The sequence below is a fragment of the Bidens hawaiensis genome, unplaced genomic scaffold, assembly GCF_021521415.1.
Source record: "Bidens hawaiensis isolate Kalapana, Puna unplaced genomic scaffold, B.hawaiensis_p1.1 tig00011466_1, whole genome shotgun sequence".
NCBI classification, from domain to species: Eukaryota; Viridiplantae; Streptophyta; class Magnoliopsida; order Asterales; family Asteraceae; genus Bidens; species Bidens hawaiensis.
This window is the reverse complement of record NW_027491894.1, coordinates 145,823-166,116: the sequence shown is the minus strand read 5'-3', so window position 1 is coordinate 166,116 and position 20,294 is coordinate 145,823. Positions and strand designations below refer to the sequence as shown.

Genomic DNA, 20,294 nt, shown 5'->3' with positions numbered 1-20,294 from the left:
CCTCACAGAAGCACCAAAATTGAGTATCATATTTTATTTTTTTAAAGTATTTTGTTTTCATAATATTATTTATATCAATAATAATAAACAGTTAAAATCAAAATATTAAATAATTTTTAAAAGAGTCATGTCTACAACTAATGTTTAACAGCAATACAGGACTACTCTTGTCATTTCTATTTGAAACATTCAATTTTGAAAGCCTGCATCTATACATCACATACATATATACAAGTTTATATAACACAAAACCTATACATATAAACTATCACATTTCTGCCCGAAAACATTCTCCTTCCTAAACCGTACAATCTTTCAACCGGCCCGATCTTGTGCTGGATACAATGCTATCATTAAAACTGGCTGTCTTAATAGTGTCTATTTGTTGTGATAAAATTCATCTATGTTGTTGAACAACTAAAACCGAACAACTATCACCAAACTCACTAGAAGCCAAGAAATCGCCCACTGCACCAAGCTCCGGGCACTCTTCCCAGTCACTAATTCCAGTTGTTAAAAGCGAGTCGCCCCTGCCACCTTTCCCAACTACAAACATCGAGTATGTTTCCGCCATGTCTCTCAATATCGATCCTGTTTGGACCCCATCGTCCACATATTTTTCAACAAACCTCACCTTCCCTGATGTCACATACCTGAAAATGAAAATACAACTACTCAGTAGTTTTAAATTTTATATAAAAAATGATTAAAGCATTGCACACACTACCTGTGATAAAAATTAGCCAATGCAGACCTATCGGCCTCTTCAACTTCGGTTTGTTGATCTTGTATTGTCACTAAAACATCCTCCTCCTTCTGTGCAACATCTACCCCACCGTTAGGACCCTTTGCAGATGTCGGTAAAAACCTAAACACCGTAACACTCGAATGATGATGCGTGCTAAGCCGTTTGCTAAACCCCAACGCCTCCCGGTCATCCGGCCCACCAAAAAACAACATAGCAATCTGCTGCAAAGATTCTGACCCTGCAGCCTGCGTCCCCGTTGTCGTATGACCACGGTCAACTAGAATCGCCACCGAACACTGAGCGTTTCTCAACACTTTTTGATTCGTTGTTCTGATACTTTCTTTGCCGGTCTCAAACCTCCCGTCAATTCTTTGATGTTTATGAAACGGAAGAACGATAAACGATGTTCGTTTATCACCAGCAAAGTCACAGACATCTTGATACATTGTTGAGAACGGCGATACTATTTTACCTTGCTGAATCATCAACTTTGTTTCTTCAATGAAAATATCGACAGTTTCGTTTATTTGCACCGCGTCGTTGCTGACGTCATTTTCATCATCGCTAGTGTCACCTTCTTCTTGTTCGTAAATGGACGAGTTGTTTTTTTTGGTTTGTTCTGGAAGCTCGACTAAGTGGACTAAATATGGGGAGATTGGGACGTTGTCGGACCCACGAAGTGATACGATGAGGCGTACCATTGAGTTGACCGGGTGGCTGCTGTGCACACACGCGACTAGTTTGAGTTCTGTATCGGGACTGTGATATTCCATTGGTATGTGTTTGATTCCAATTGTGTCTTTTTCTCTTCTTACCAAGAAACCGATTAGTGCCGCTGAGATTAGGGAGCTGATTACTACAGCTGAAACCATTAAGTTGTAGAATACTGAACTGTTAATCACCTTATTCTGTATAGCTGTGGTCAAAGTCAAAATGTCCACATGCCCCTTCATATTCATCAAAAAAGCAAGCAGAACACCTTCATTTAAAGGTGTCTTCAAATAATAACAAGCAGCAAGTGTCCCAAATATCTTCCCTCCAATACTCAACACAATCACCATCAAAACTATCCCAATCCTTTTCAACTCATTCAAATAACTCGTATCCGCTTTAAACCCCGTGTACCCAAAGTAAATAGGAAATATAAAATTATGAACCGTATACGTCAGAATCGCCAACAACGTCCGAGCCGACTTCCCACCTCGTGGGAACATAGACCCCATTAAGAAACAGGCTATAATACTGCTAAACCCCATAGTTTCCAAAGTCATTGCAGCAACAAGAATAACCGAACATAATAACATCACTTCAACCGCTTGAAGATTCTTTTTGTTCCGGTTTCTATGGTTAAGCCAGTTAACTAAATATGAAGTGAAAATAATAATCCCAACTAAAAGCAGAAGCGAAAAGAACGCCATGAGCGCCCACCCGCTAAACGTTCGTTTATTTTTCTCAGCCGATATTATAACCAAAATAAAAACCGCGTACATATCCCCAATTAACGAGGAAGATATAGCCAATCTTCCAATATCAGAAGTTGCAAATTTCAAATCAGTGGCTAACCGAAACACAATGGGAGACGCAGTGTTGGCTAAGATTACCGTGATGACTAGTGCTAAGGTGAACCTGGACCCACGGGAGCCGGTTTCTTCATATACAAAGAAGGAAATGGTGGAAGCGAAGATTGTGCACATTAAACAACCGCCACATGCGATGATGCTTGCGGGGCGTAGGTTTCGCATTAAATAAGGGATGTCCATTTCAAGGCCTATGAGGAACATGATGCTTATTCTGCAGTATAACGCCATGCTTTCGTAGAAGTCGACTGCAAAGTTTTGGAAGAAGAAGACGTGTATGGATGGTGATCTTGATAAACCTGATGGGCCTAGCACAAATCCTGCCTGTGGTGTGGTGAAATAAATAAGCATGTAAATATGTAATGGTAAAATATGAAAGACATGCAATTGAATGTAATGTAATGTAATGGTTACTTAGAAGAGAAGAGAAGATATGAGACATACTTACGAGCATCTGAGCGAGGGGTGCAGGTTGGCCCAAGGGCTTGAGGAAAATCTGGAAAACATGGGAGAGAACCAGAATGGCGGAGACCTGCGTCGTCATGGTCAATGCCGGGTTCATCATGTCGTTGTCAGGGCACGATAACTCCGCCGTGTCATCCATCGCTGCTATTCTTCTCTTCTTTCTGCCTTAATGACGACGAGAAATGGGTTGGAGGAGGTGGAGAAAGGAGATTTTGTTCAACATCAATTTGGAATTGGAATTGGAATTGCATGCAAGGAGAAGCAACATCCTACAAATTTCTCCTTTTTTTTCGTTAATGGCCTCTATCTGTTCTTTTTTTTTTGTTTTATTTACACACAAACATAATTGTTTCTAAATATATAATTACTTTTTTTGTATACTTAAATCTATTTGACTATCATCTAGCTGGTAGGAACGGGATGATACATAAATCATTCATACTGTATTTTTCAGTGAATTATTACTAATACCTTAGCAGGGACAAGGGTTCAGTGAATAGCATACAAAACGCATTTAAGAGCGTTCTAATGGGACATAAACAGGTGATGCGAGTATGTCATGTGATTTCTTTCAACATACGTGTAGCCGGGTTAAAATGACTACTACAATAAATAAAAAAAATGCAAGTGACAGTAAACACAGTAGCAAAATAATGACTTTGAAACATACCATATCTTTTTATACAAATATGTAACAAACATATACCGACACTTAACCAATTCTGCCAAATCAATCTCGTGCATATAGATGGATATTACGAATAAACGACTTATCAAAGTCGAAAGAAGCAACCAAAATAAGTTCCACTATCTAAAACAACCACCCTTTTAGCCTAGGATCTGTGATGCTTGAGAGCTTCAAAACGAGCAGCAAGTGTATCATAATCTGGCAGTTTAGGATGAACCCGCTGACCATGTTTCACATTACCTGAAGTAGGTGCAGGCGGTGCAGGCCGGTTCGGTGGACCACGATTCCCGTCAGGGGCACGGTCCATCTCAATTTCTTCATCATAGTCAGACTCCGACTCATCAAACTTAACGGATGAAGTTACTGGTGCATTGTAGGTGTGTCTTCTAGACATCTTATTATAATCTATTTCAACTTGTTCATCAGAATCTGACTCATCAAATTTCACACCAGAAGCATTGTAACTGTGTCTCCTTTGACCCGATGAAACATAGGACCTCTCAGAACTCGGCTTTGATGTTTTGTTTAAATGAACCGGTGAGCTGTTAGAAACCGAGTCAAAATTGTTGGCGTTTACAGAACCAGTTGACTGGCTTGACTCTTTGCTTGCTAAGTATGCAGCAGCTTCTGCAGCAGCAATTGCCAGTTTAGCTGACTCAGCAGCAGCTTCTGCAGCTGATTTTGTGTTGTCAAAATGCATCATGTTATTTTGACCGGTTTCTGAGTACCCGCTTGATGGTGGGTTGTTTGCCTTATCGATAGGCATGGTTGAAGCGCTCACAAAGGTTTGTGGTCCGTCCTGTATAAAAAAGACAAACCGAACTATAAGATACTAATTTCAGACAGCAAGCACACACATACATGTAAGGGTGTGCAAGAAACCGAACTGTAATAAACAACATGACCGAATCCAATAAAAACCGACAGTTTGGTTTTAGGTTTTCCTATGAAGTTAATGCAGAAAACTGACCCAAACCTACCTATGCACACCCCTATTGATCATTTTGATACAGTATATGCATATATCATAACATATATAGTGAGTGATATTAAAGATTAAAAGTTGAAACGCACAATAAGTTTTTCAGGCGGTTTGAGAAGTTCTGTTTCAGACTCTGTGGTGTCCCAATCAATCTGGTATTCTTTCGCTATTTCTTTCAAGACTTTCAACTTGAGTTCACCAGCAGGGGTTCTAACAGAGAGTTTATCAATAAGCTGTAAACACAATTCTCAACAAATGAACATTCTTATTGACCAACAAAAGAGGCATAATTCAATTATAATTATTATGAAGCTACTGACCATTCGATTGACACCACAGTCAGGCCTTAGATCAGTAGCTGCGGTAACAAAATCTTGACCATATTTCTTCTGAAAGATATCTCTAAGTGCAACTAATTCTGGGATTTCCGAACATCTTGGAGCTGCAAATATTAAACTTGATATCCCTTCTTTTAGATCTGCTGGACACGCCCTGTGAAATAAAAAAGTGAGCGAGGGGTTTTAATAATTTTGTAGTAAATGAATTAATATACCTTTGTTTTGCAATGATGGTTAGTCGCTGCACAATAAGTTCACAAAAGAGCTCGATAAACTCGTTTGCAGCGAGAATGTTTTGTTCCCTCATCACATGTTCAACCTTAATATTAATTATTAGTTAGTAACAAGGAGTAAAAAGAAATGGTAAATGAAAGAAAGAAAGAAAGAAAGAAAGAAAGAAAGAAAGAAAGAAAGAAACCCTAATTCTGGCAGTGGCATCTTGACCGGACTGAAGAAGCATGGCAATGTCACGCCTCATCTGCCTGACAACCACCTGCCTCTTGTTCCTCAGAAGCTTGATCCTGGCAACCGCCAGCTTGGCCGCCGTCTTGCTGTGGTATAATTAGTGCTCAAAAGAAAAGAAAAGCAAAATGAAAGATAGATGGTAAGTAAGTAAGTACCATTTGGAGGTGTTGAAGGAGGTGAAGAAGAGTGATCGAGTGAGCTTCTTCCAGTTGGATTTAGCTCCGCTGCTGCTCATGGTGTATGCTATGTTATCTAACAGACAAATTCTAATCTTTATGGAATGGAATACAGTAGTCAGTCTATGCTGCACAACGGTCGGCAACAACAAATTAATTAACATCTTTAAAACAATAACAATAATAATAACGGAAACAAAAAGGAACGTGGCGTGGTGTGTGAGTGGGTCCCACGCTAGTACTGTCCAGAGGTCTCATTACTTTACAACCCATAGAAAAGGTATATCTGTCCATTAAAGCCCAAACAAGAGAAGGAGATCCATTGACTTATTAGGGTCTAGGGACAATTATAAACTCAAAATTTTCTAACTCAAAATGTTATCACACAATAAAGGGGATGGATAATTTTTAAATCAGTTGACTGACTACTCTTATAAAATTTATTTTTTAAATGTTATTTTACATATGTATTGTAAGTAGGTTACATTAGTCTATATAGATACAAAGAAATAATGCATGTATCAACTTAGGATATAAGTTTCTATGTTAATGTCGTTACACCTACGCAAATTACACTATACAAAGATATACTTAAACGTTTGTTACACCCATTTTAATTGTTTATCCATATTTTCTTTATAGATGTAACCTACCTATAATCTATATAAAAAAATAATAATAATTTTGCTTAACGGAGTTCTTTCACAATTCATTCACGTACACGCATTTGCTCGTGCGCGTGTCATAACGAATTGTTGCAATTCTTTATTAAAGGCATGGTATGTGATAGTTATAACAAATGGACTTATACATCACATGGTTAGTCAGATGGTACAGTATGATTGCCAAGTTGCAACTAATACAAGTCACCACTTCCTGAAATTAGTAATACTCGCGAGTGGAGCTTAGTGGCTACTGATACGTAGTTCCCACCCAAGTTTAAGGGCCTACCACATCTTATATTCTTATTTGCTTCTTAGCTCATTTAGTACCACCAAAATAAGTTGCTATCACATAACAAAGTTACTATCGAGCTTTAATTAGCTACCGACCAACAAGCAACCATAACCAAGTAACTACCATTAAGGAACAACTTGCTACATATGTCCAGTAACTCTTGAAGATCATTTCTATAAAACATTTCACAACCCATGTTGATCCGATGTATTCTCTATGCAACACTTCACTATATCAAGCGCAACCCAAATCAGGGGTGTTGTCATAGATATGATGTTCCTTAGTATTGAAGCCATAATAAGGTTCAACAAGAGTACGCTCCACACCTCCTAAATCGCATCAACAATTATTACGACCTCTCTATCGGTTTACAAGTAAATCACGATTATCAAAATAACCTGATGACACAAAGATCACCAACATAGATTTTCATGGGAATATGTGAATAACTACAAATATATAATGGATAATGTACATATCATAATTTCTATTTAAATTCTTTAAAAGACTAATTAACTAAACAGACGCCTTGATTTTTACTGGGAGATGATATTAAGAAGTGAAACTCTAGTCTGAACCAAACACCTAAATATGCACTCTAATCCACCCTCCATGTTTTCAATCTGAGCCCCTAGTCTCTCCAAACTACATTCTACAATCTGCACATTTCTCGAAAATCCGAATTTACATAATACTCTCAACGCAGCACCACTTCGTTCAAACTCATTCCCGATCCCATTTTCGTGTTGATATTCACATGCCACAGTCACTTTATGCATCAACGTTGACACCACAAGTGACCACCTGTTTGGCTTAGAAACTGGTACACAAAAGAACATCAACAAAGACTCAAAAACCAAAATAGTCATTTCGGAAACTCCTATTACCGCACTGATCACTGCCGCAAGCTGGTGGTGGTTATGTGAATCAACCACCATTGGGTCACCATTATTAACTTGCTTCAAACTTCCAATCAACCTTTTAATAACTTTTTTCATTTTCCTTGTAAAGCAATTGTATTTCTCCATGCTGTTTTGAAAAGTCAGCCCCCCCTGCTTTCTCCTCCTTAAAGCAGACACAAGTTCTCTATTATGTCCTTTAACTTCTGACAACATATCACTTGTGCTGCCACAGATATCCAACAATTTAACGGATTCGTCAACGAACCCATCGACCCAATTCTTGTTTTGTTCGCGAGACATGAAAGCTTTTGTAGTTGATGAAGTTAGGAGTTCATCCATGCATTTGTACAATCTTGAAAGCTGGGATAAACCACTGCAGATTGTGTCTGCTGATGCCGCTTCTGCTGCTGTTGTTTTGATCTTGTTGAGCAGTTCTTCAATTTCGAAAGCGATTGGATGCGATCTGCATGGTAAGCTAATGGATTTAGTTTGGAATCTGATGCTAAGTTTTGAAGCAGCAGCCATGAGTGTATGTGTATATACAAAAGCTTTATTTGTTTTATTGTTATGGTAAGGTTATCCACTTTGGTTCAATATATATACTTGAGTATGGTTCATTAGAAATAAAATATAACAAATATTTCTGGAAATGTGTTGGTTTTTGGCCAACACAACTGTAACTATCAATGATATACACCACTTTGATTTTTAATTAATTGTTAAAAGGGGTTTGTGAGGTGCATGTTACCAGTTACCACTTTAGTTTTCCCTTACACGTGGCAGGTAAACATTGCATCTTTGTAAATTGATATCTTTGCACTTTATCAGGTATATATAATTGTTGAAGATTTTGTCAGACGAACAATGTTCTTTTTCTAGAAATATTGTTTCAAGATGTAGTTGGTCCACGTATGATGGATTGAATACATCAATGCTTCATGCTTACGTATTGAAGTGAAGACCTAATTGATCCACGTATGTGCTAGCTTTTGACCCACGTTGGTGTGCCCATGTTTATTCATACCTTTTTATGTTGGGTTGCATTGCATATATAATATGAAATTTGGTCCAAAACTGGCCACGTCTACACACTTAATTATAATATATCTTGGAACCTAACGGTTAGTTCTATATATTCTAGTTACTTGAATTTGGTCTATTTGGTTTCTTGAATGTGTCGCATCACACTCTAGAATTTGGTGGGATTTTAACAAAATATATTAATTATGGATAGCAGTTGAGTCAAGGATATTGAGATAATAGCTTTACATAAGAAGTTGGCGACAATGATTAATGATTTAGGCACTTCAAAATGTTATAGTTGTATGCACTTGACTTTCATTACAATTTCAAATTTTTTGTTAATGACGTCATAGGGGGTGTGTATGAGAAGCATTAAGCAATAATTAATAACCAAATGAACCGATTGTTGGCCACTAAATCATATTCCAATTAATGGTTGAAGTTTTCACCATCACACCTTCATGATTAAGGTATGACAATTGGGCCAAACCGTCTGTGGCTGTATGCCACAAGGTTCGGCTTATCGATTCATTTCTGCTGATTGGTAATGGACTTCGTAATTTCACTTGTCGTCTAAGTTATGCTTTTTTTAAGTTTGGGCCAAAAATACTTTGTTTAATCCTATCAAGTATCAAGATGGTTCATACGATTAGCTTCAATTACCTATACCTACTCTTTGGTGTGACAATCTTGGTGCTACATGTTTATCAATAAATCCAATGTGACGGGAATGTGACGGTGCTACATGTTTATCACCATCACATTCACATTCCCAACTTAAACTATTACCGAAAATATACAGTAAATTAATTTGAGAAATTAAACTTGAAATTAGGACCAATCAAGAATTCAAGACAAATGTATATGTTTATATACTTTTATAGCTACAAATTCTGTTGAATGTACATGATCTATACTCGAAAGTATAAGCATATCAGCTGAAAGGTACGATGCCTAGGAGGGTTCATTAGAAACTTTCAAAAGCTGGTGCATTTTCCTTTAGTAGATATCTTGAATTTGAATATTGTTTCACTGGTTTCCTATCAAAATCTCTTTAAGGCTACCGCCTAGTATTGATGTAGTCCCGTGACTTATGACATGATAAATCTAGTTACTACTGGGAAACGATATTAAGAAGTGAAACCCGGGTCCGAACCAAAAACCTAAATATGCACTCTAATCCACTCTCCATTCTTTAAATATGAGCTCCCACACTCTCCAACCTACATTGTACAATCTGCACATTTCCATTGTTATTAATAGTTCCATATTTACATAATATTCTCAATGCTGCATCAATGCTTTCAAAATCATTCACACTCCCATTTACTTTTTGATCTTCACAGGCCACCATCTCTTTGTGCATTAACTTTGACACTACAATGGACCATCTGTTCGGCTTTGAAACCGACCCAGAGAAGAAGGCGAAAAGAGACTCAAAAACCAAAATGGTCATCTCAGAAACACCTATTACTGCCCGAATCACCTCTGCAAGCTGGTGGTTGTCAGAATCAACAACCACTGATCCACCACTGGAAAAGTTATCAACTTGCTTCAAACTTGAAGTCAAGCCTTTAACATGTTTTCTCATTTTCTTTCTGAAACAATTGTATTCCATGATGCAGTTTTCAATGATAAGATGATCACAATTTCGCCTTCGTAGAGCACAAACAAGATCTCTGATATGATCTTTAACTTCTGACAGGATATCACTTATGCTGCCACAAATATCCAAGAATCTGACAGATTCATCTACTAGCTCATTGACCCATTTCTTGATTTGTCCACTAGACATCAAAACTTGGATGCTTGATGAATTTAGAAGATTGTTCATGCAGTTGTACAATCCTGTCAGCTGTGATAGACTACTGCAGATTGCCTCTGCAGATGATGTGTCTGCTACTGTTGTCTTGATGTTGCTGAGCAGTTGTTCAATTTCCAAAGTGGTGGGATGTGATCTGCAAGGCAAACTAATGGATTTGGTTTGGAATATGATGCTAAATTTTGGAACAAAAGCCATGGTAATATTATTATGTCTGTGGTGTAGTATATATATACTTGCATTTGGCATCATTAGTTGTGTTGGTTGTTTGGTGAACAGAATAATATAGGCAATGTATGCTGTTTTATTATTGGAAGAGGGTAGTGAGGTGTGTATGTTACTAAGTGCCACGTTAGTATTGCTTTACATAGACGTGGCATCACTAGATTGAATCTTTTATAAAAAGATAAAACTTTTCAATTTAGTATGAGGTTGACGTGAAGATATAGTAATGAAATGGTGTTCCTATTGTTGGTCAAGGTTGAGACCTAATTGGCCCACGTATGGGTTTGTCAATTGCCATCACATGATCAACAAGTCATTATGAGGCTTTTTGAAGATGAGGTGAATGGTTTTGAATGATTCAAGATTTCTAGTTTTTAGAGCTAATATTCTTACCCGTGTGTAGTTGTGGGACCGTTAAATCACAAAAATAACGCATATAAAACTGTATATCAAAATTCTATATTGAATCGATGTTAAAAAAGAGTAGTCTGATCAAAACAGCCTTTATTGCAACCCGTTTATGAAATTAAGAACAAAATAAATAAAGCTTCAAATCCTTATAATGGTTCATACAACATGAAGAGATTTTTAATCATCAAATTAACCTAAATTAATAATAAAATATTAATAGATGGTCATGAGAAGTTAGAAATATTTGGAAAGATTGATGAAGAGGTGTATGTTGCTCAACCTCCAGGTTTTGAGGATCCAAAGTATCCAAACATGGTGTATAAGTTAAACAAAACCCTTTATGGATTGCATCAGGCTCCTAGAGCATGGTATGATGAGCTGTCAAATCATCTTCTTGAAAATGGTTTCAAAAGAGGAGCCATTGACAAGACACTCTTCTACAAAAGACAGTGATCAGACTTGCTTCTGGTACAAGTGTATGTGGATGACATCATCTTTGGTTCTACAAATGAACAAATGTATATGGAGTTTGAAGGGGTAATGAAGTCCAAATACAGCATGAGTTCTATGGGAGAAATGAACTTCTTTCTAGGATTGCAAGTTCAACAGAAGGCTGAGGGGATTTTCATTCATCAAAGCAAATATGTGCAGGACATCTTGAACAAGTTCAACTGTCAAGAGTACAAGACTGCTTCAACTCCAATGGACACCAAAGAAAAGATGATTGCAGATGAAAAGGGGGAGCCTATAGATGAACATGAATATAGAGCCAAAATTGGATCTTTGATGTATCTAACTGCAACAAGACCAGATATCATGTTTGCTGTATGTGTGTGTGCAAGATTCCAATCAAGTCCAAAAGTCTCCCACATGAATGTTGTTAAAATAATATTCAGATATTTGAAGGGAAGACCAGACTTAGGGATTTGGGATCCAAAGAACCAAGCTTTTGATCTGATTGCATATACAGACAGCGATTATAATGGCTGCAACATGAGCAAAAAGTCAACCTCAGGAGGATGTCAATTTTTGGGTGAAAGGCTAGTGTCATGGCAATGTAAAAAGCAGACTACAGTTTCAATCTCTACTGTAGAAGCTGAATATGTTGATGCATCTGCCTGCTGTGCACAAGTTCTATGGATTCAAAATCAGATGTTGGACTATGGTTTGAATTTCTTGAGCACCCCTATTCTTATTGACAATAATGCTGCATATTTTACTGTTAAAAATCCAGTTCAACATTCCACAACTAAGCACATTGAAATCAGACATCATTTCATCAGTGACTGCAGTGAAAAAGGTTTGATTGAAATGCAAAGGGTTGATACAAGTGACAATTTGGCTGACCTATTCACCAAACCACTTGATAGATCCAGGTTCAACTTTCTTCTGAAAGCCCTGGGAATGATCAACTTTGATGAAATCTGATTAAGGATGTGTGCCTGGTTGTGTGTCTCTCTGTGCTAACTGATTATTTTGACAGAGGTTACACCTTATGAATGTTGATTGAATATGTTTTGAATATGTTTCAACTGAATGTTGATTGAATATGTTTTGAATATGTTTCAACTGAATGTTGATTGAATATGTTTTGAACATGTTTTAACTGAATGTTGATTGAATATGTTTTGAATATGTTTCAAATGAATAATAACTGAATATGTTTTGAATATGTCACTGGTTTGAAGTTAACTGATAGGTGCTTAAGTAAATATATGTGCAATTTGTTTGAAATTGATGATAATTTTTGACTATCAAGTTACCTGATCTGATGTTATGATAAGTAGTTTGATATGTTTGGGTGAGATTGAATGCTTATCTGATGTCATGAGTAATCACATGTTTATGGTTACTTGAATATGTTATTTATCTGATCTTCTGATGTTGTTAAGATAGGATAGACATTGAATGTTTATATAGTATGTTTCCTTGATGATGTTAAGAATGATTAAGATTTGATTATGTGATGCAACTGTTTATGTCAAAATGTGTTTTATGTCAAAATTAAGTGATTCAATGAATTTTATAATGAATTTTGCATAAATACTTTATTTTGGTCAAAACATGAGCAAGTTGATTAATGGTGTTGAGATATGATAAGATTATTCAGTTCAAGCTTTGAAGAAGCTTAAAAGAAGAATTTTAAAGAAAAGACTCAAGTAGTTATTTTTGCTGAAAATTATGTCATTTGCCCAGTTGGAAGGACATGCACTTGTGTATGTTTGGTCCTTAAATCTCTATAGATTCAAAGGATAGCCATTGACCTGAAAACTGAATGCATTTGGGGCAATTATAACTTGTTTCTTATTCCTTCACTTAAAACTATGTCAATAGCTCTGACTTTGAAAGGACATATATTCACATGTATGTTTGGTCCTGATAATCACTTGTGGTCAAACAGGATAGCCATTAACCTGACAATGAAGAGATATTGGGGTGATTGAATATTAAACTGTGTTTTTGGGAAATGATAGTACATTGACTACTTAGCTGATCATATGGAATTAATAGGCTAAAAAGATCTTAGTATAGTCATTAACATGTATGGTTGCTTTCCCATGATGATGTAAAATCTAAGGTGATATAAACATAATGAATATGCTAATATTTATGTGGAGATACATAGTTGTCTTTGCATGTCTCAAGATAAATCTCTCCGAATGATAGGCAGAAAAGTGATTACCCAGTCATACACGAGCCTGTTGTTATTTGGTCAACCAAAAATGAAACATCTTTAAATATGACAAGGAACATACTTTAAGAAAATTTGAGAAAATATCAAAAACAAAGGGAAAAATGAATAAATCAACCAAAAGTTGATAAGTGTTTTAAATATTTTATCAAACAAGAGGGTTACAACAAGAACTACAAAGATGTTGGCAAAATCTGTCTCATCTTGAATGAAAGGCATGTTGCTAACTGTAAGTCCAACGTTCAACCTCTATATATGTTTGAATCTAAAAATACAAAAATACAATAAGTTCTGTCATACAAAAACTATTTTTGACCAAATACAGGAGGTTGGAGTCAAATTGGGGTGATCTGGGGAAAGCCAAATAAGTTATGAGCAGAGATATGAGGCATCATAGCACAGTGTTGACCATTAATGCATTATGCTTTAAATGAACCTAAATCATATCACCAAAGAGATGAAATTCATGCTAAGTTTATACCTGCTGTTAACCTATCTATGTTGTCATAATAATGCTGAGAATGAAGTATTGAGAAAGCTACTTAGTCAATATGATCCCATTCTTGAGATCTTTTCAGAAAATGGAAGAAACTGTTTTGAAGAGAAATATAACTGAAATTTGATCTCTAAATGCACCATTTGCTCTTAAACTATGATTTGAAAAGAAAAATATATTTTGACAATGTGGTTTAAGTCAAAAAGTGTTGCATTTTGCCTAAAATAGGTTGAATATGTAAGTTCGGGTAAGGTTTGATGCCTTATAACCTTCCCGGGCACAAACTGTTTGAATATGTATTTTCGGGTAAGGTTTAACGATTTACAACCTTTCCGGGTACAAAATAGTTGATTATGTGTGAATATGTTGTTTCGGGTAAGGTTTGATATTTTTCAAACTTTCCGAGTAAGCTTAGTCATTTTTGACTAACTTTATGATTTTCGGGCATGCTTTGAAGTGTTTACACTTTCCGGGTAGAGTACACTGTTGTACTCATTTCCCGAGCAAGCTTGAAGTCTTGAGATGATTATGTGTTGTTATAGCTAGCTTTTAACAGGAAATTCTTGTTTCGGGCAAGCTATGAATGTTATATGCTGATTGTTATTCCAAGCAAACTTTGTGAACTTAAGTTAGTACACCGAGTAAGCTTTGTAATTTGTATGAATATGTTGTTAGGAAAGGTTTGTTAATCTTTCCGGGCACGCTTAGATATTACTATTTAAGTTTGTCATTTTTCGGGTATGGTTTGACATGTTGAAATCCATCGGGTAAGGGCATACCTGATGATTGAATGTGTTTATCCTAGCAAGCTTAGTGCTAACATAGGATTTTCGGGCAAGCTCTATGAAATTTTAGACTATAGCACACTTAAATGTTTATGTGTTTTAATTTCATTCCGAGCATGCTCTGTGATATGTGTGTGTATGATTTCTTTGAAATTACAAGTGTTTTCAGGCAAACTTTGTTTTCCGGGTACACTTTTGTTCCTTCAATATACTTGGTAATTTCAAAACTTAACTTTCCAAGTACACTGTCTGCTAGTGTAACACCCCGCAACTGCAGCGGAAACGTAAACGGGATGCAACAGACACCTCTGATATCAACCACATTGTTTATAAAGAAAACCGAATACATTAATATACTTCAAATTACATTATCTCATATTTCATTACCGTATAGGTGATACACACATCATACAATACGATACATAATTCTATTTAATATAATGTATCGTAACATCCCGCACACAAATCTTACACACATCAAGCACTTAGAATGTAAGCAATCACTTCATCTTAATCGTACCTGAAAAGCATGTGAGAAAACGGGTCAACTACGAATAGTTGGTGAGTTTCACAATTCGAGTAAACCATGATAAATCAATATCATAATATAATATTATCGATGTAATTATGCTGAGCCCACAAGTGAAACCTCTGACTATCCACATACAAACCCGTGGCATACTCCGCCCACGAACCTGCCCCAAACCGCTATGCCTAACATTACATAGCAAAATAAATAACAACAAAATAGACATGTGCAACTGGCTGGGAAACATCAGCAAATCCATGCCGGACCAGTTGGGTTTGTCAGACCAATAGTACTATTCACACTCTACCGGCTTTTAGCTAATCACTCGTGTTACGGGGCCTTACAATGTTAGCAACTCAGACAATTACCATCTTAGTACATTTCCGTACGATACCCGTACAATAAAATATATATAAATACACGCAAATCAATGCGTTCAGTATGTACTTAAACATTTCAATAGTAACATGCTTTCCACCCCGGGAAAATATTTAAAAACAATTCAGAAAAAGGGGCTCGTGAAACTCACCTTATCGCAAGCAAGTAGGTAACACAGTACGCAAGCTACTAATCCGGATCTGTAATACGATCCCTAAGTTCGTTACTATACAATCATTATTAATATAACTTTAACCGTGTTAACCGGTACATCTGGGGACACTGTTAACCCAGTACTGTACCCGTTCCGGGGGCAATGTTAACCCAGAAACACTTCTCCGGATTCAGATTGTGATATCGTTTAGAGTTCAGTAGTCAAAATTACTATTAGTTCGTTTTTCCCGTTTTGCGTGCCTAGCACGGTTATCCGTTTTTACGTTTCAAAAATGAGTTTGGTCACACACGACCCGAAAATAGTTGTTGACTGATAATTTAATTAAAGTTGTGAAATTAGAGCTCGGTTTAGACGCCCCGATTGGCCGCGGGACCCGTTTCCGTCTTTAGTGTACCGGAAACTGTTAAATCGGATAAAATTACTCAAATCATCCGAATTATTTTCGGATGATTTATTTTTACTTGTTTAACTCAGTTATATGAAAATAGTTCATTTTTAGGGTTTTTATACACCAGTCAGCTCATTTAGGCGAACTTTACCCGTTTACGCGTTTTAAACCTTAAAAGTTTGTTTTGCACAAATAATTATCCGTTTAATATCGGATCTTGAAATTTTGCACAAATCACTTTTTGACAGTGGGGAATTTTATAAAAATATTTCCAGAATTAATTTTTATATTTAAAATTTATTTATCTATTTTTTAAACACCATTTAAACACTAAATATGTCGTAAATACCAAACGACCTTAGAAAAATCCCAAATTTTTCCTGGATGACCCCTGCCATCCCCATAGTCCCCTGTAATTTTTCTAGAACTAAAATCTCTTTTTACATTCCATTTTCACTAAAACCGAGCTAGAAAACCCTAGAACTCGTTTAACCGAAAAACCTACTTAGACTTCTCCAACTGACCTAAAATTTTGTGTGTGACTTTTAAATGTTATAAAAAGCTTATCTGAAATTTTCCTGAATTTATCATGATATTTAAATATTTTTCACCATTTTTAGCCAAAACCGAGCATTAAATTCACCAAATATTCATCCTTTGTCCAAAAATTACCAAATTTTCACAGAACTCATATTTTCATGTATTTAACACCTCTGTAAAATTTCATGACCTAACTCTAAACCTTTCACAATCTGTCCAAAAACTCATAACCGAACATAAACCGAATATACCTTTTGTTCTCCGCCACTACAAGCTACAAACTCGTCTTTCCGCCTTATCTACCACTAAATACAGAACCTACAACCAACATACCACAATACCAAGCAAGTTACACTCACCATCAAGCCTCTTACACTATAGTTTCGGTTATTGTTTCAAAACTAAAGTTTAAACCGTAAAAATTCATTTTTGGTTCGTTTAACTCCTTTCTTGGACCAAGATCCCTTGTATAACCCGTATACATCACTTGATCATGCAAGAATCGGTTTTCATCTCGGGTTTTCACCCTTTTTTACTTGAAACCTCATTTTCTTGCAAATAAACTCAAGAAAAGAAGATGAAAACGTAAATAACTCGATTTTTACCTTGCTTTTCTTGCTACAAATCCGGGTTTTTGAGTGATAATGTGGAAAGAGTTGAAGAATAATGCTATGGTTGCTATACAAAAATGAGAGGCAATGGGGTATAACCCCTTGGTCCGATCGGAATAAAGGGGGAGGTGGGGTGGGGCCCACCTTTCCATTCTTAGCCACTCATTTGGATTTTGGAAATCCGGATAACGTTTTGGATAATCTGGTTCAGTTCGTTTTTCGGTTAAATGTTTAATTCAGCTTAAAACGAGGCTAAAACGGTCGTTTTCGGCTTAAAAATGAAATTTATATAAAATCGATTTAAAAACTTTAAAAAAAAACTTAAACCATGACATTTATTAACTTAAAACATCATATTATTAATAGTTGCGCATCTTTTTCGGCTTGATCGATCGTCTCTTGCTCGGTTTGGTATTAAAGGTTTCGTTTAACGTACCGACGTACCATCAAAAATTCTTTTTCTGTGCTTTAATTCACTTATCCCGAAGCTTTAATACTTCGTAAACATCACTAAATATCATATATCTCGTCTATAATGTAATCCTCGATTCATTCGGGTTTCAATAACTATCGATCGATTAATCGCATATTCAATACGATGAATTATATATTCACGTACAATCAATACAGTGAACCATGTATTCTCGTATAATTACTATGGTAATTCATGTACCCGACATTAAATATAACGTAACTATTGTCTACCGGTTAGGGTATACCTGGTTTCGTCGGAATCGTTACAGCTAGAAATCCTTTTCCGGGCACACTTTGTACTATATGAAGGTTATTCGGGTATACTTTGTATTAGAAGTTGTTCGGGCACACTATTCTATTGAATGGTCGCTCAGGCACACTATGTTTTCAAGTATGCTTGATTGAATATGGTATTTAGTATGATAAAATTGATTATGATTTTTTTTTATTATTAGGGTTTATGCTAGATAAGTTTTAATTTGAAATTGAGAAATCTATATGGGTGTCTTAATTGATTCCTAGTAAGGATGTTTATTTAATGATTATACTTGATTATTTGCCTTGTGATTAATTTCTCAAGAAATCTAGTATTTCGGGTAAGCTTTCTTCGTTATGTCTTAATTTTAAATTAATTTGCTTGATCGAGCAAGGTTTATAAATAGACGAATTCGGGCAAACTTTGTATATTCAAAAATGAAAATTTTCCAAGCAAAGTTTGACCGGGTAAGGTTTGTAAGTGGAAGTATACCGAGTAGACATTGGATATATTAATCTTTCGAGTAAGGTCTATTGAACTTATATGAAATTAAGCGTTTTTAATATATCAAGTGGATAATGTTACTGTTTGACAGCTAATAATTCACAAAATGACAAAAAGCATTTAAAACCCACTTTTAAAAGGTATATAAGAGGGAGTTAGGCAAATTTTTCAACATTATTTCCCTCTCTCTCTTTCCACTGCAAATCCTTACTCCCAAAGAAACCCAAACCGACTTATCACATTCTATTATTCCTAACCCTAACTTTTATCAGCCCTCTAATTCCGACTCGGTAAGCATTAATAATGTGTTTTCCGATCACGATTAAACTATAATGGGCTTTGATTATTTTCTTGATTACTAATACTCTGTTTATGTGTTTAGGTTATTAATTTGTCGAAGACCAGGTTCATGAAGATTTCTTTCTTTCTTCTTCATTTTTATAACTTGAAATTATCTAAAGTATTGAACTTTATGACTAATTTCACTTTGAATATGCTTGTTTATGTGTTTCAGATATGGCAGAAGAAGAACAACCAAAGTATTTCTTTGAAAAGAAACATAATATGTGTGCACTTCTGCAAGTCACACCTGACAATGAACCTGTGGCACCAATGATCAGATGGATGACTCGATCAAATGTCAACTTTGCTCTTACTGAAAATCCTGTCATCTACAGAAATCACTCACTTGATTTCTGGAGATCAGCAGAACTTGTAGAAGACATCAATGGGAAAAGAATTGAAGCATCCGTTGCTGGTCAGGAAATACATGTGACAGAAGGGATGATTAGAAGATGTTTGAGGTTAAATGATGATGATCATAACCATATAGACTTCAAAACTGCACACCTGATGAGAATATTTGAAACTGTGCATGATGGACAGTTTCAAAAGGGGATGTTTCCAATGATGTACAGATTCCTCATTCATCATGTGATACAGGGGTTTGCTCCTAGAAAAGGATCATGGACTTTGATGAGTCATGATCTAGCAAATGCCACTGTAGGGATTATGTATGATCTGTCGTTTAATTTTTCAAAAATGATCTTTAATGGTCTGGTATCAAACTTGAACAAGGCTAAGAAGGATAGATTTTTGTAGTATCCAAGGTTCTTACAGATAATATTCAACAGAGAATTGCAAGATCTACCAACCATTGGTATCACCCACCTACTCCAAAACCCTGATACTTACAAAAGAATTAAGAATCCGGGGGTGGCCAACCGATTCAATACTGATGTACCATTTGAGATTCTGCCATGGCTTCTAGACCATGACTTGGCTGTAATGCCTGTGCCTAAGTTAAGCTTAGAGGAGGAAGGAGGAGATGATGATGAGAGTAATGATGATGGAAGTTCGGATGATGAAAATGGTGGAGATGATGGAGATGAAGGAGGAGCTGGGATAGCTATGATTGAACAACATATTCCTACACCACCACAGTCACCACCACAAACTCCACCACACCAAATTACTCACACACCACCTCAAACCTTAACCTTTAGCCAACCTGAAACATCAACCCACACATCACCAACCCCACAAACACCACCAACTAATAGCCCAATTCAAATTGAACCAATTATTTCTAGCCCACCTCATATACAATCACCACAACCATCTACCTTCCAAACTCACACCACAGAACAACCTGATTATGAACAATTCTTCACAACACCACCTACAT

The 20,294-nt window shown here is 36.2% G+C and overlaps 4 protein-coding genes across 4 annotated transcripts; all 4 read right to left on the bottom strand.

Annotated features, from left to right (window-relative positions):
* Positions 1-129: 129 nt before the first annotated feature.
* Positions 130-3,415, bottom strand: LOC143538041 (cation/H(+) antiporter 1-like). The gene is made up of 3 exons (XM_077031682.1): positions 2,774-3,415; positions 728-2,649; positions 130-653 (listed from the first exon to the last, which is right to left on the bottom strand). Exons 1-3 carry the CDS (start codon positions 2,927-2,929, stop codon positions 398-400), a joined length of 2,334 nt encoding a protein of 777 aa, XP_076887797.1. The 5' UTR covers positions 2,930-3,415; the 3' UTR covers positions 130-397.
* A 115-nt stretch (positions 3,416-3,530) lies between these two features.
* Positions 3,531-5,574, bottom strand: LOC143538039 (uncharacterized). Its single transcript, XM_077031680.1, has 6 exons — positions 5,419-5,574; positions 5,217-5,349; positions 5,014-5,117; positions 4,781-4,952; positions 4,553-4,693; positions 3,531-4,277 (listed from the first exon to the last, which is right to left on the bottom strand). The coding sequence occupies exons 1-6, from the start codon at positions 5,496-5,498 to the stop codon at positions 3,624-3,626; spliced, it is 1,284 nt and encodes a 427-aa protein (XP_076887795.1). The 5' UTR covers positions 5,499-5,574; the 3' UTR covers positions 3,531-3,623.
* A 1,358-nt stretch (positions 5,575-6,932) lies between these two features.
* LOC143538080 (uncharacterized) lies at positions 6,933-7,823 on the bottom strand. The gene has a single exon (XM_077031716.1). The coding sequence runs from the start codon at positions 7,821-7,823 to the stop codon at positions 6,933-6,935; it is 891 nt and encodes a 296-aa protein (XP_076887831.1).
* Positions 7,824-9,516: 1,693 nt separating this feature from the next.
* LOC143538078 (uncharacterized) lies at positions 9,517-10,341 on the bottom strand. Its single transcript, XM_077031715.1, has one exon. The coding sequence runs from the start codon at positions 10,339-10,341 to the stop codon at positions 9,517-9,519; it is 825 nt and encodes a 274-aa protein (XP_076887830.1).
* Positions 10,342-20,294: the final 9,953 nt, after the last annotated feature.

Excerpts from the sequence above, each read along its gene's own strand:
- LOC143538080 (XM_077031716.1), bottom strand. The coding sequence starts at position 7,823 with ATGGCTGCTGCTTCAAAACTTAGCATCAGATTCCAAACTAAATCCATT.
- LOC143538039 (XM_077031680.1), bottom strand. The coding sequence starts at position 5,498 with ATGAGCAGCAGCGGAGCTAAATCCAACTGGAAGAAGCTCACTCGATCA. Across the intron at positions 4,694-4,780 it reads ACTGTGGTGTCAATCGAATG|CTTATTGATAAACTCTCTGT; the intron begins GTCAGTAGCTTC and ends TTGTGTTTACAG. Across the intron at positions 4,278-4,552 it reads AACCGCCTGAAAAACTTATT|GACGGACCACAAACCTTTGT; the intron begins GTGCGTTTCAAC and ends TTTTTTATACAG.
- LOC143538041 (XM_077031682.1), bottom strand. The coding sequence starts at position 2,929 with ATGGATGACACGGCGGAGTTATCGTGCCCTGACAACGACATGATGAAC. Across the intron at positions 2,650-2,773 it reads CACCCCTCGCTCAGATGCTC|GCAGGATTTGTGCTAGGCCC; the intron begins GTAAGTATGTCT and ends ACCACACCACAG. Across the intron at positions 654-727 it reads TTGGCTAATTTTTATCACAG|GTATGTGACATCAGGGAAGG; the intron begins GTAGTGTGTGCA and ends TTTCATTTTCAG.
- LOC143538078 (XM_077031715.1), bottom strand. The coding sequence starts at position 10,341 with ATGGCTTTTGTTCCAAAATTTAGCATCATATTCCAAACCAAATCCATT.